At 36.2% G+C, this 13,071-nt stretch overlaps 1 protein-coding gene across 2 annotated transcripts; it reads left to right on the top strand.

Moving 5' to 3' along the window:
• Nucleotides 1–293: 293 nt before the first annotated feature.
• On the top strand, nt 294–9,998 carry LOC101210828 (polypyrimidine tract-binding protein homolog 3). 2 transcript variants are annotated; one of them, XM_031887301.1, is made up of 15 exons: nt 294–444; nt 994–1,056; nt 2,121–2,192; nt 2,290–2,366; nt 5,429–5,510; nt 6,595–6,718; nt 6,999–7,063; nt 7,177–7,226; nt 7,311–7,352; nt 7,464–7,515; nt 7,595–7,652; nt 7,803–7,816; nt 8,117–8,224; nt 8,326–8,469; nt 9,111–9,998. In XM_031887301.1, the coding sequence occupies exons 2-15, from the start codon at nt 1,000–1,002 to the stop codon at nt 9,498–9,500; spliced, it is 1,335 nt and encodes a 444-aa protein (XP_031743161.1). In that variant the 5' UTR covers nt 294–444; nt 994–999; the 3' UTR covers nt 9,501–9,998. The 2 variants fall into 2 exon arrangements, with proteins under 2 accessions (XP_031743161.1, XP_031743162.1); XM_031887302.1 differs by lacking the exon at nt 294–444 and adding an exon at nt 829–853.
• Nucleotides 9,999–13,071: the final 3,073 nt, after the last annotated feature.

A 13,071-nucleotide genomic window follows, 5' to 3' on the forward strand; every position in this document is an offset into this window, starting at 1 on the left:
AATTTTGATAACCATAATATATGGATACTCATAACTACATATGTCCACATCATTAATTAACTAAACTTGTTTTGTGGGAATATTTTGATAAATATGTTTGTTTGATAAGAGTTGTATTATAAGAGTGTCTTAAATTTATATAATGTTTAAAAAAGTATTCTTATAACTATTGATTAATTTTATAATAAGGTTATGAAAATTATGATTATGAATAATGGCGAATACTACAAGAAAGTGATTGAATAGACCCTAAATTTAAGTTCTAAGTAAAAAGATGTGTGAAGGTGTAGGATAAATGGAGTGGGGTGCGAAGGATAGGGCTAAGCATAGCAGCAATAGGCGCGAGGCAGTCGATCTATGCCTTTGCCTCTCAGTCTCTGATTCCCTTCTCTTCCATTTTCGCTTTCTCTCCCTCTCTCTCCTCTCTCCATTTCTCTCTCTCAGGCAAGCCTTCTTCGATTTAATTTATTTTCTTTTTTCTTTTTGCTTCCTACTTTGAATATGCTACGAGCACAATAACAACAACGAACTCTTTTTCTTTCATCTTCATGTTTATTTCCTGCTAGGATTTCTGAGTCGAGGAAGTAGTCTAGGGTTTCTTGATCTTCGGTTGCTCCTTTTTTTTTTTTTTTTCTTTTTTCTTCTTTTGCTTTGACATTCGTTTTTTATTGGTTCAATTGTGAACTCTTTGTGATACTCTGATTTGGGGTTTTCTTAATTTTTTTGTTTTTGGCTTCTGCTTTGTGATTGGTCAATTTCTCTATTGTTTGGGTTATAAGCGTGCATTGCGTAGGACATTTGCTGTTCTCCTTGATTTAATTTAATCTCGGATAACTTTTACTTTGGAAAGCTGGTATTTTTCGTCTCTCATTGCAATTTAAGCTGAAATTCTTTGCGTTCATTGGAATGGACGAGTTGCTCTTGTAAGCCTCTGGAAATCTTAACATGGGTTTCGTTATTTTTGTTATTTGTTATTTTTTTTGCTGCAAGCAGTTTAGGATGACTGAACCATCAAAAGTTATTCACGTCCGAAATGTTGGCCATGAAATATCGGAGGTCAAGTCTCTCTCTCTCTCTCTCTCTCTCTCTCTCAAGTTCAAATTCAATTGATAACTTTGAAATTTAAAATAATTTCTGCAAATGTATATTGTTGAATGAGCTGTTGTCATGCCACATGCCAAGTTTGATGTCTTACGACTGTTTATTTGAATTTTTCTGGGTGTGTGAAGTAGTGATACTCTGATAATGGGTGGTTCATGCTTCACTTAAGGCTAAGCTACCTTGTAAATATGATTAACCCAAGTCAACGTTTATGTTAAAAGCATTCTTATTTATTGCAATTTAATGCCTGCTAAAGTTCAGAACTTTTGATAGTTTTTTTTTACACGTATCTATCTCAACTTGACTTGGTGAAATGTACATCTTTCTATAGCTCTGATAGTCTTTATGCTCTTTTGACCAATTGGAGAAATCTTTTGTAACTCCTTTGGTTTGGACTTGTCGCCCTACTTCTGTATTAGAAAAAGAATTTAGGAGCGCTGTATATTGTATTAGACGTTCTTAATCTGCAAGTGCAATTTCATTTGTGTTGTGATGCCACTAAGCAGGGAATGAGAGAAATCTCCAAGAGCTCTCAAGCTGAATCGTTACCAATGTTTCCAAAGTATAGCCATGCAGGAGACTGACCCTCTATTTGTAGATGCTTCAAGCCTACTTATCCAAGTTAACTAACTAACACTAATCAGCAATTTCAAAGAAATTTCCTAACTCCCCTAAGTGCTTTGAAAAGCCCCTCTCAGTGTGCGATGGTGTGCACCTGTACATATCAAAACTAACTTCCTACTCTCTTATTTAGTTTTCCTAACTTTTAAGGAAGAAACACACAAATATTTTTTAAAGATATTCATTCTTTCCCTAAAATCTCGAATAGAAGCTATATTCTCTTAAATTCCATTTTGCTTATTTCGAACTCTATTGAATGGTGGCTCAGGCTCTATATTGTGAAATTTCAATTCAACTTTTTCTTGTATTATTAAAGAGTTAACATGTTTATCTTTGCACATCTCTCATATCTCCTGACTTTTTAAAAAAATCTCTGTACACTTTTTACCTTCTTGCAGAACGATTTGCTTCAGCTATTCCAGCCCTTTGGTGTCATAACTAAGCTTGTCATGCTTCGTGCTAAAAATCAGGTTTGCCTTCACTTTGATTCAGTGATATGTCTAAAATTTTTTTATATCTGAGCTAAAATGGAGTATTCATTGTTTTGTCATTGTGTGATGAATTCAGGCACTTATGCAGATGCAAGATGTTCCCTCAGCAGTTAATGCTTTGCAGTTCTTTGCTAATCTTCAACCAAGCATTAGGTATCATTATGCTGTTAAAATGTATCCATGCAAGTTTGATCGCCTTTTTTCTGTAGGTATTATCATAACTTCAGTGGTATTAGCATGAGGAATAGAGGCTGGATATGTAATCTGTTAAATAGGTAGGATGCTGAAAGTTGTGGGTCTTAATATTATTCTATAACTGAGAGCGTTTAAGTACGTGTGTGATCTATTACTTAGGAAGGAGGACTATGGTAGAGAGAGGAGTTGGTTAGATCTCACCTTAGAGGAAAGTCTGGAATCTCTTGAATCACCCCCTTGACTTTGTAGGTTTGTTGCTCCACTAAGCAACTGAAGTTCTTGATAGTGTTTTCATTATTTGTTTATTTTGTTTTTTCAGATTAGTGCTTACTTAAGTTTATTGGCTTTAGTGTTATTTCACCAGTTTTTGGTTATGTTTTGATACATTGGTACTCTTTTAACACGAAGAGAATATAGTAGAATTATATTAATCAATTGGGAGAAGTTGAATCAGTTGTTTAAAGAAGGAAGGGTATAAGGTCAGCAAACAAGCAGAAGGAAGATTAAGAGTATAGGATTAACTAACAAGTACCTCAAAAATTTGATTAATTTCTATTAGGAACTTTGAGAGCCTATAATTAGGCTCTTTTAGTCAAACGGTTGTGGCATTTTTACCAGGACAGAAGTGGCATGAGGTGATTTGGATTAAGTTTGGTCCGTGCCCTTTTGAATGGATATGGATTGGGGTTAGTGGCACTTCCAGGTTCCTGTGGAGAGGGATTGCTGGGGAATTCCCCCTTTGGGCTTAATTTATTCGTTGTCGAATCGGGATGGAGGGATTCTCTTGTCTGAGAAGATTGGTGGTTGGTGTCCCCTTTGTTTTGCTTTTACAATTTCCCCATTTTCCCATTGTCTTCCTTGGAAAACACCTTGGTGGCTATCGTTCTAGCTCATTCTGGCCCCACTTTGTGGTTCCACTGTTCACTATCTATTAGAGAAACGACAATATTGTTGATCTTCTTTCTTTGTTAGGAGAGTCTCAATGGGGAGAAGGGATGTTAACTATTGATGTAGACTCGGGTCTTTCATGCCATTCTTTTTTCCTATGTCTCGTCAACCTCTTTCCCTTGAGAGATTTAGTTTTTTCCCTGACGTGGAGGATGAAAATTTCTAAGAAGGTGAAGTTTTTTGTCTTGTAGGTTTTTCATAATAGGATGAACATCTTGGAAAGGCCAAGGGTATCAAGGAAGATGCCTAATTAGTTGGGGCTATGATGTTTTATTTTGTGTATAAGGGTTATTGAGGATCTTGATCAAATCCTTTAGAGGTGCGACTATGCTTGTGTTATGTGGACTGTGGCCTTGTTTTTCCTTTTAGGAGTCTGGTTTTGAGTTGGCTAGATAGCACGATTGCATAAGATGATCGAGGAGTACCTTACTCATGCTTCCTTGAGGGAGAAAGGAAAGTTTCTTTGGCATGCGAGCGTGTGGGCGATTTTGTGGGGTCTTTGGGGAGAGTTAATAGAATCTTTAGAGGGAAGGAGTCTAACTTGGGTCCCTTGTTAGGTTTCATTTTCTTTGTGAGTATTGGTTACAAAGCTGTTTTGTAATTATTCACTTAGTTTTATCAGGCTTGATTGGTGACCTTTCTTGTAGGTTGTTCCGTTTTCTTTTGTGGCCTTTCCGTTTTTGTATTATTTCATTTCTACCCAATGAAAGCTTGGTTATTCATAAAAAGGAAGAAAATAGTGTTGTGCTCATAATTTCATTTGCATCCCTATCTAAAATTAATTTCAATTGGGTTGTGCATGTGGATGAATTCTAATTACCATTACCCACGAGCAAAAGAATGTGCTTTGGCTATGGAGTAGATTTGTTCCTAGGGGAGCCCATAAAGGGTACAAGGTATAACAGTATCATCATCATCAGATCTCACCTTGGTCAAGGGCTTCTTGTTGCCCTTAATGGAGATTCGATGTAATTGTGGGAGTTCAGTGATTCTCAACCTGGGTGCAATTAAGGTGGATTGCTGGAAGTTGGTCACAATTTAATGTTCTTTTAAGTTTTGAACTTTTTGTTATTTACAATAGGTGAAAAGTTACATACCTCATGTGAGAGGTGAAAGGATGGAATGTAGCACAGCCAGACATGATAATGTACCACATCTATCCCACGGTATTGGCAGTGCTAGTGGCAAATGTATCAGTTTTTCCTATTTCATATGGAATACCTGGGCCGTTTAGTCTTAGTTCGAGAGGGGTAGTTGTGAATCCTTTGAAATAGCAGCTATGGAACAATTCTTGTTGAGGAATAAAATGCTGTATAGTTTTTGGCCTCAATGCATATTATTGTGAGTTTGTTGCCAATAATGGTATCGTTACATTTCCTTTGGCTTAGATGTTTATGAACAGACTTCAATTTGAATGAGGCTGCAGTTGTTTCTCAATTGTCATGGCCTGATAATACCAATATTTATCTGCACACTCCCTCAAATGCGGAAGGGAACCAACCACAATTTCCTAGTAGTTCCTTTACCACCTCAGGTCACATCTGATATGATTCAACCTGCCGGTGCTGTGGATCGTCCCTACGAACATGAGAACCCTATCTTGATTTGTTGGAAAGATGTTTCATCTAAAACACAACTGGTGAGCATGTTTCAATTAACATGCAATTTTGGAGCATGTCCTAACTTTCACCTTCATGATATGGTGGCTCTTTAGGGGCAGAATAATCACATTCTCTGATTTTGTAAGTACACAATGGTAAGAGGGAGGCTCCGGGCTTTGCATGCGCATATGTTAAGTAGTTTGGATATTGACATATGTGGGGTTTATTCTAAGAGTAATTGAGTGAGAAAGTATCTCAGCTAAATATTAAGGATGACTGTGGAGATACGGGGTGTTCTTTTGGCAGTTGCTTAGATATTGAGTCAATAGAATTAGGGATCTCTACAATCATCCCATGGCAATGCCTATTTTTTCCTCTGGTAAATAAATTGAGTTCTATAACTGCTTCTCATCCAAATTTAGTTTTACATGAAGCATTTGATGTTTGAATTCTTTTCTGTACTTTCTTCAGGGGGAGGAATGTTTATGTCCAGTTTTCATCACATCAAGAGCTAACTACAGCAGATCAGAATGCTCAAGGACGAGGAGATGAGGTTTGTAACTATTTACCTGAATTTAAAGAAGGATAATGCCTTAGTAGTTATAATGATGGAAACTCTGGAATGACTGAGGCAGGATGGGACCTCGACAAATTTGCCATATAGTGATTTTAAAGAAGGATAATGCACAATTTTTGTGTTGAACACCCAGTACACATAATACCATATGCAGTTTTTCAGATATGTACAAGCATGATTTTTTTTTTTTCTTTCAGGGTGATCCTATTTCTAGCCCTCATAAAAAAAAATCATTTTTTATTTTCAGCCTTCTATTATGCAGAAATCTCTCTTACTTCCACGAGTATGGTATTCGAAATATATTTTAGGACAATGCTTGTTGCCTTCAATCCCCTTCCTTTTTGGGTGTTTTTAGTTTATGTATTTTACCTTAGATTTGTTGAGGATTTTATTAGATGAATTGAGTTTGGACTTGCAACAATTCTCTATCCATGATCTGAAATTTATGAGATTTTAATGAAATTTCCTGGTGGGCCTTGTATATTCTTTTATTTTATGGTTATTCATATAACTTATGTGCATATTTTTGGAATAAATGTCAAATTTTTTGTTGAAGACCTAGTTCTTCATTTGCTTGTCTGACTGTAGGCATCCATTCCGTTTTATTTTTTTTAAAATTTTGAGTATCAATTATTTATTATAAAATGATGTAAATGATTTATATGGAACCTAATCAAATATGGTGATACGGGAAGCGTGGTCCTAATGTCATACACATGCACTATTATTTTTAACTTCTCATGTCAAAATAATTGTTGACAGCTTTACATGTTAGGCTTCTTAATGAGCCCACATATGAAATTAGTGGAATAAAGGAAATAGTTGATTAAGTTCGTTTTGTTCAAACAGAAATCTTTTAGTATTATTAGAAGTAATGTATTTGCTACTGCTAATCAGTTTCCATTACCCAACATCTTGCTCTGCGTCTTAGCCAGATTGCTGATACTCTATAATTTTAGAAGAACATGTATAATATTTTTGGATTTCTTTTTCTTCACAATTTATTTCCTTCTCTCTCATCCTTCTTCATGTGAATACTCTTGGTCACTCTCTGGAGCAGCCAAATCGAATACTCTTAGTCACAATCCATCACATGCTATATCCCATTACAGTGGAAGTGCTGCATCAAGTATTTTTCCCACATGGATTTGTGGAGAAGATCGTGACATTTCAGAAGTCAGCTGGTTAGATTAAGTTCTCTCTCCTCCCCCCTTTCTCATACCATCACTTTATGCATGAATATGTTGAAAATCTATTCTATTGGAATGTTCGCTCTTTCCTTTTTTCCCTTCTCGAGTTGAGGGTGAGCCTTTTTTTTGTGGCAGCAGTATAGGGTCCTCAAGTCAAAATTAAGCCCTTCATCTAGAACTGGTTGCTAAATACGTTGCTGCTTTCTACTTGAAGTGTTTTTGCTTTTTAGTGAGTTTTCATACATGTGCATGAATATCTATTGCATTTATGTAGGTTTTCAGGCTCTCATTCAGTATCAAACTCGGCAATGTGCTGTTTCTGCAAGGACTGCACTACAGGTAAATACTCTCTTTTCTGTTGGACTAGTCAGTTTGAACTTCATACTTTCCTTGAGAGGTTTTCATCCTTGTTTATTTGCCTTAAGAACAGAACACTTGTGCTACTCTTGTAGGGACGTAATATATATGATGGTTGCTGTCAGCTAGACATTCAGTTCTCCAAGTAGGTTCTATAACTAATCATGATATGCTTCTGACCTTTTCCATCTTTGCTTTTATAATTAGAGATTATGGTTTCATTGTGCAGTCTTGACGAATTACAGGTGAACTACAATAATGAACGTTCAAGGTTTGTAGCAAAGTGAATCTTCAATTAGTTGTTTCTTTATTATTTATTATTTATTTATTTTTATATCTTGGATTGCATTAATATGGATATTTTTTCTCGATGTTTTTCCAGGGATTTCACCAATCCTAGCCTCCCTTCTGAACCAAAAGGCCGGTCATCTCAAGTATGTACCATCACATTTCTTATAATGTTTGCCCCTCTCCTTCCTGAAATCTTAATTTCCTTATCTGGATGTGTGATAGCCTGGTTATGGTGATACGGGAGGGATGTATCCACTTCAACCATCTGGAGCGAGACCAGGTGCCTTAGTTTTCTATCATATAATGGATATATATATCTAAATATATATGTTACTTCGCATTTTTATGTCTTTCGTCATCATGCACCCTTTTTTTCCCAGAACACAATATACTTATGTACATTTTTTTTTCTTCCTTTTTTTGGTTCCAGTTGGATTCTCACAGGTGTGTATTGTTCCTGTTGAACTATGGTTGAGATGATAGAAGAGTATAAGCACCTATTAGATCATTTGTCCATTATCAGGGGTTTTTCCTTTCCTTTTGGAATAATATAGTAACCCTACACTATAATGATCGTACTTGCCATGAGATCCTTTAGCTTTGAGATCTGGGATTTTATTATAAAGATGGATATAGTTGACCATATCAGGGAGTTCTTAAATTAATTTAAAATTTAGAAATTTGTCTACAGACTTGAGCGTTGTAGTTGATGTCCGTAATGTATCTTTTTTACTTGATTTTTAGATGGCCAATGCAGCCGCTGTTGCTGCTGCATTCGGAGGAGGTTTGCCACCTGGTGTTAGTGGAACGAACGACAGGTGTACAGTCCTTGTGTCCAATCTGAATCCTGATGTGAGTAACATTTCTTTATTCTTTGTTACATTCCTGCTCAAGCTTTTATTATGATGGTTGTCCCCACCGTTAATTTTTCTTCTTTTCTTTTTTAATTACAGAGAATAGATGAAGACAAGCTTTTTAACCTTTTCTCCATTTACGGTAACATTGTAAGAATTAAGCTTCTCCGGAATAAACCTGATCATGCACTTGTGCAGATGGGAGATGGGTTCCAGGCGGAATTGGCTGTACACTTTTTGAAGGTTTGGTGTTATTACATTTCTCTCGTGCATGGGGGTTTATTTTCTGCTGATGTATGAGGTTTTATTTTATATTTGAGCTTAAAGAATTATGACGAGTTTAAACTACTACGTTCATGAGGCCATTTTGCAATTTAGCAAGCATGAAGCATCATGAAGCAGACATACTGATGAATAAATTACATTATAGGAATTTGAATATGTGAACACCTATTTTGGTTTCTGCCTTTCTGGATAAGACCCAAAAGCTTAAAACATGCAAAAGCATTGGTATATTGGTTTCTGTAGTTTTATTTTTACGTTTATAAGAGTAGTATCATGGATGGAAGATTTTTGTTAGCAGCATTTGAAACAGAAAAGGGGGGAAAACAAAATACAAATTAACAAGGGGATATAAATACATCCCAATGAAGTAAAAAATTGTTAGAAGTATAAATAGCAAACAAGGAAGACAAAGAACACTAAAAGGAAGCTTTAGTCTTGGCTAAATCTAAGCTTCCCTCTAAGGTAAGGGCTTAGATATTTCGTATTTTTCAGCTACTTGTTTGGAAGGCCGTACTTTATCTATTGAAGCTTTAATTTTGTTTAAGGGCTTTTGGTTTCTCGGGTGACAAATGCCTCAAGTACTTTTGAATTTTATGTAGGGAGCGATGTTGTTTGGCAAGAGATTGGAGGTCAACTTCTCAAAGCATCCTAACATTACGCAAGGGGCTGACACTCATGAATATGCTAACTCAAACCTTAATCGTTTTAACCGAAATGCTGCAAAGAACTACCGCTACTGCTGCTCCCCGACAAAAATGATCCACATATCATCTCTATCTCAGGAAGTGACTGAAGAAGAGATAGTTAGTCTCCTTGAGGAACATGGGCCGATTGTCAACAGCAAGCTCTTTGAGATGAATGGTAAGAAGCAGGCACTCATCATGTTTGACACTGAGGAGCAGGCGACTGAAGCTCTTGTTTGCAAGCATGCTAGTTTGCTTAGTGGGTCGATCATTCGCATTTCATTTTCCCAGTTGCAGACTTTATGAGGTTAACAACGGCATTAAACAAGTAAGAAGTGATGGATTCTTAATGCTTAATTGGGGTTGAGGATTCATAATTTACGAGGATTTAAAAAAAATGGAGATGATGGCGCATACTGTCTTAATTCTTGTAACAGTTAATTTGTGTTTGGATTTTTTTCGTGGGATTGTACTTCTGCTTTGTTGTTGTCTCAATTCTTCTCTTCTCATCTCTTCTCATCTCTTCTCATCTCTTCTCTTGTTGCGCTTATGGAAATCATTCTTAAAACTTCTCGATGGAGTTAGATTTTCATTTTATGTTGTCAGTTTTGAAGAATAGGAAGAAAGAGGGAAAACTAACCTGCCTTTTTTCAGTTGAGGATCTCCTTGTTAGGTGCGGTGCTATGTACATGTCTTGTCTTGTAATTTCTGGGAGATCAGGCCATTGGCTCTTGTAATTTCAGTTCATAGTACTCTTTTATCTCTTCTACCTAATTTATTGATGAACACTTTGCCCTTGACAAATTTTTTGTCCAATTCTCTCCTTAGCCTTTGACAGACAGATAAAAGAAATAGCTGTTCAATGTATGTATTCTCCCTCTCTCCCTCCTCCCTTTCTCCCTCTCTTCTCTCCCACAGTATTCTCTTTCTCATTCTCTTTTCCTTGCTTATCTTCTCTATCTCTCTTTCTCCCACCTTATTCCCTCTCTATCCCACTTCCCCTCTTTCTTGTGCCTCTCTTTCTTCCTGTACTTGAATATGCTAATATGTTAAAGAGTTTAAATAATTATCCTGAGTTTAGTTCTCTACTTTTTGGCTAGTCGTGTTGTAACGACCTGTTTCAAGTTGAAGTCATTGCTTAAATTAAAAAAATATATATCTTTTTAGCACCAAAAGCATGCAAAAGTTTAGATAATTTTATATAAAAATGATGAAGACAAGAAACAAGTACTTAAGTAATTATATAAATGAATTAATGGTGTTAAATAAATTCAATTACCATCCAACCTGGAGGTTCATTGCATTCGAAAATCATAAAAGTAAAAACAAATGATTCTGTCGGCTTGTTCATGCGTTTGCATGAAAAAGAGTGTAACCCACCACTAGGTATTACCGTTAATTTAGAACTGTTATCATCAATACAAAATCATTCTAATTTAATCAAACTCAGTCATTGAATGCATCTCCGTTCTTACTTACTTGTCTCGAACTATCTCCGTTCTTACTTACTTGTCTCGAACTACTTAGAGCTTACTTCTTTCATTGCAATTATATCTCAAATTCAACTTAGAAAATAACAAAGTTAGTAGTGAAACTACTAAGTCCAAACCAAAAAAAACTCCAACCAACCCGTCATGTAGGAACACTTAATTAACTAATCACAATGAATTGTGCATTAATAGTCAAGAAGATACAAAACATTTATTAATTTTAGAATTAAGGCGAGTGACCTTCCAACGCCTTTGCCATACTTGTTTGCCTTTCGGAATCCGCTATAATTTGTATTTGATCAGTTTGTTTGTATTACATGTAACTTATTCTTAATTAAGGCAGACAACCCTTAGTGGTTTCGCTACACACATTAACATCTCTACAACTTATGCGAATGATGAATTTGATGATAAGATTGTATTGCTACAATCTCCTCACCGCTCAGTTAAATGCATGTTTTCACTTGTCAGGTAATTGCTATTAGTATCATTGTCTCTCTCTAATACACAATGTTTCGCCCGACTCTACTTCTTTTTGCTCATTATCCTGCGATTAGATCATGTAAAACACGATAAAACATGGATAAGTTCTTTTGCAATACGCGATACACAAGTTAGTCAAATTCTCTACTATTTCCAAAGTTTTCTTCTATTATTTTAGATAAAAAGCTACAATAACTTGTATTTTTATAAGTTATCAACAATATCAGTTGACTTCAAGCCATCTCTCGAGTTGAAAGTAGGTGGTTCGAGAGGAGGGTTGATAACGCGCAAAATTGCTTGTTATTATAGCCATTTTTATTAGAATAATGAGGTCAAAACACATAAGAAAATGATTAGAACGCGTGACTCATGTTAAAAATTCATAAATATTTAGAAATACAGCTTACATCAGTGTCATACCTGTTTTACGTGATTATCATGTCTAAATGCAGGATAAGTGGGAAAAAAAAGAAAGGAGCAAATCACAGAGAACATCTCGCGCATAGGCCACATGATGAAAACTCGCTTGGCGGTTAATAACCCAGGTGAGGAAACATGTCATCATGCGAGGAAAGCTCACTAGAAAACAAGTATCGTAGTTGGAGTGATGTGACCTCAAAGGAATAGAAGTTTTCCACTGAAAAGCAGCCTATACAAACACTTCGTCCTCACCAAGAGAAAAAGGAGGTTTGAATGGACCATTATAGGCTTGCATGAGTCCGTTTAGAGAGCTTGTAGCTGGGATAGAGAAGAAGAAGAAGGCTACTCCTTCGGCCGATCTCCTAATTTGTAACATTGTTCCATGCCCCCTGTCCCTCATTTAAGTTTACATTCTTTATATTGTATGTTGCACATATTGTATATTGCCCTACGACCTACATTCTTGTATTTCTTTAAACACACATAACGTCTCAATCCAGCATCTCTATACTTTCCATGATCTGTTAGTGTATCCATTGTAGCTTGAGTAGATGATAAGTTCTTGATAAGAAGAATTGCTTATCAGTTGTATCGCGTTAGTTGAGCTAATTGCATTGTCGAACCAACGTTCATTGTCAACTACCCGAAAGGGAAAGTAGCTAGTTGGAACCTAATTAACCCGAGCGAGGAAGATTTCCATCTCTCCTTGCAAGGTTATTCCTAACATTTGCATTCCAAAAGGAGAGCAAGTGGTATTGAGAGGAAGCAATCCTTAATCGCAGAAGCCTATATGAGTTATAAGTAAATCCTTCTAGATATAACCCACAAAGTCGTACTTAGTCATATGGATCTCCAAAAGCGACCATGTGTGGCATATAATAATTTCAAGAGAAACATGCCTTAATCATAAATAGGGTTTAGTGAGTTACGTCGCATTAAACTCATCACATTATTTAGTTGCATGATAACATGTAGACAGTCTTCCATTCCTTTCTTTGAGACAACTTAGTTTGCATCATCACACCTTCTTCTAAGCCTCGCTTTACAGACACTCGCTGTGTAGTTAGCAAGTCTTACATTTGTTATTCTTTAATTCTTTTAATTCACCTAAATGATAAGTGGATCCTAGAACTAACTTCTGTAAACGATTTCTTGTGTTCGACCTTGGATCACCCAAATAAACTTGTTGTTTTGCTTGCACTTGGGCAAACAGTAGGAAAACTTGTACTCAACGAGGACTTATGCTTCACGCAATGAGAGACACATAGCGAGCATCTTACATTCTATGATCATGACCCATGACTTACGCTTAGAATTGAAGCATGCTATACAGAGAGTTACGGTGAGCGCATTACGCACAATGACCCGACTCAACGACGTATTGCAATTGCGCTATACACACACGAAATTATTAAGTCGAAACACAGACAAGCAAGAGTCTGACACTATCACTGTCTATTAGTGACAAACAGTGATAGAGCACT

The sequence above is a fragment of the Cucumis sativus genome, chromosome 6 (assembly GCF_000004075.3).
Source record: "Cucumis sativus cultivar 9930 chromosome 6, Cucumber_9930_V3, whole genome shotgun sequence".
NCBI classification, from domain to species: domain Eukaryota; kingdom Viridiplantae; phylum Streptophyta; class Magnoliopsida; order Cucurbitales; family Cucurbitaceae; genus Cucumis; species Cucumis sativus.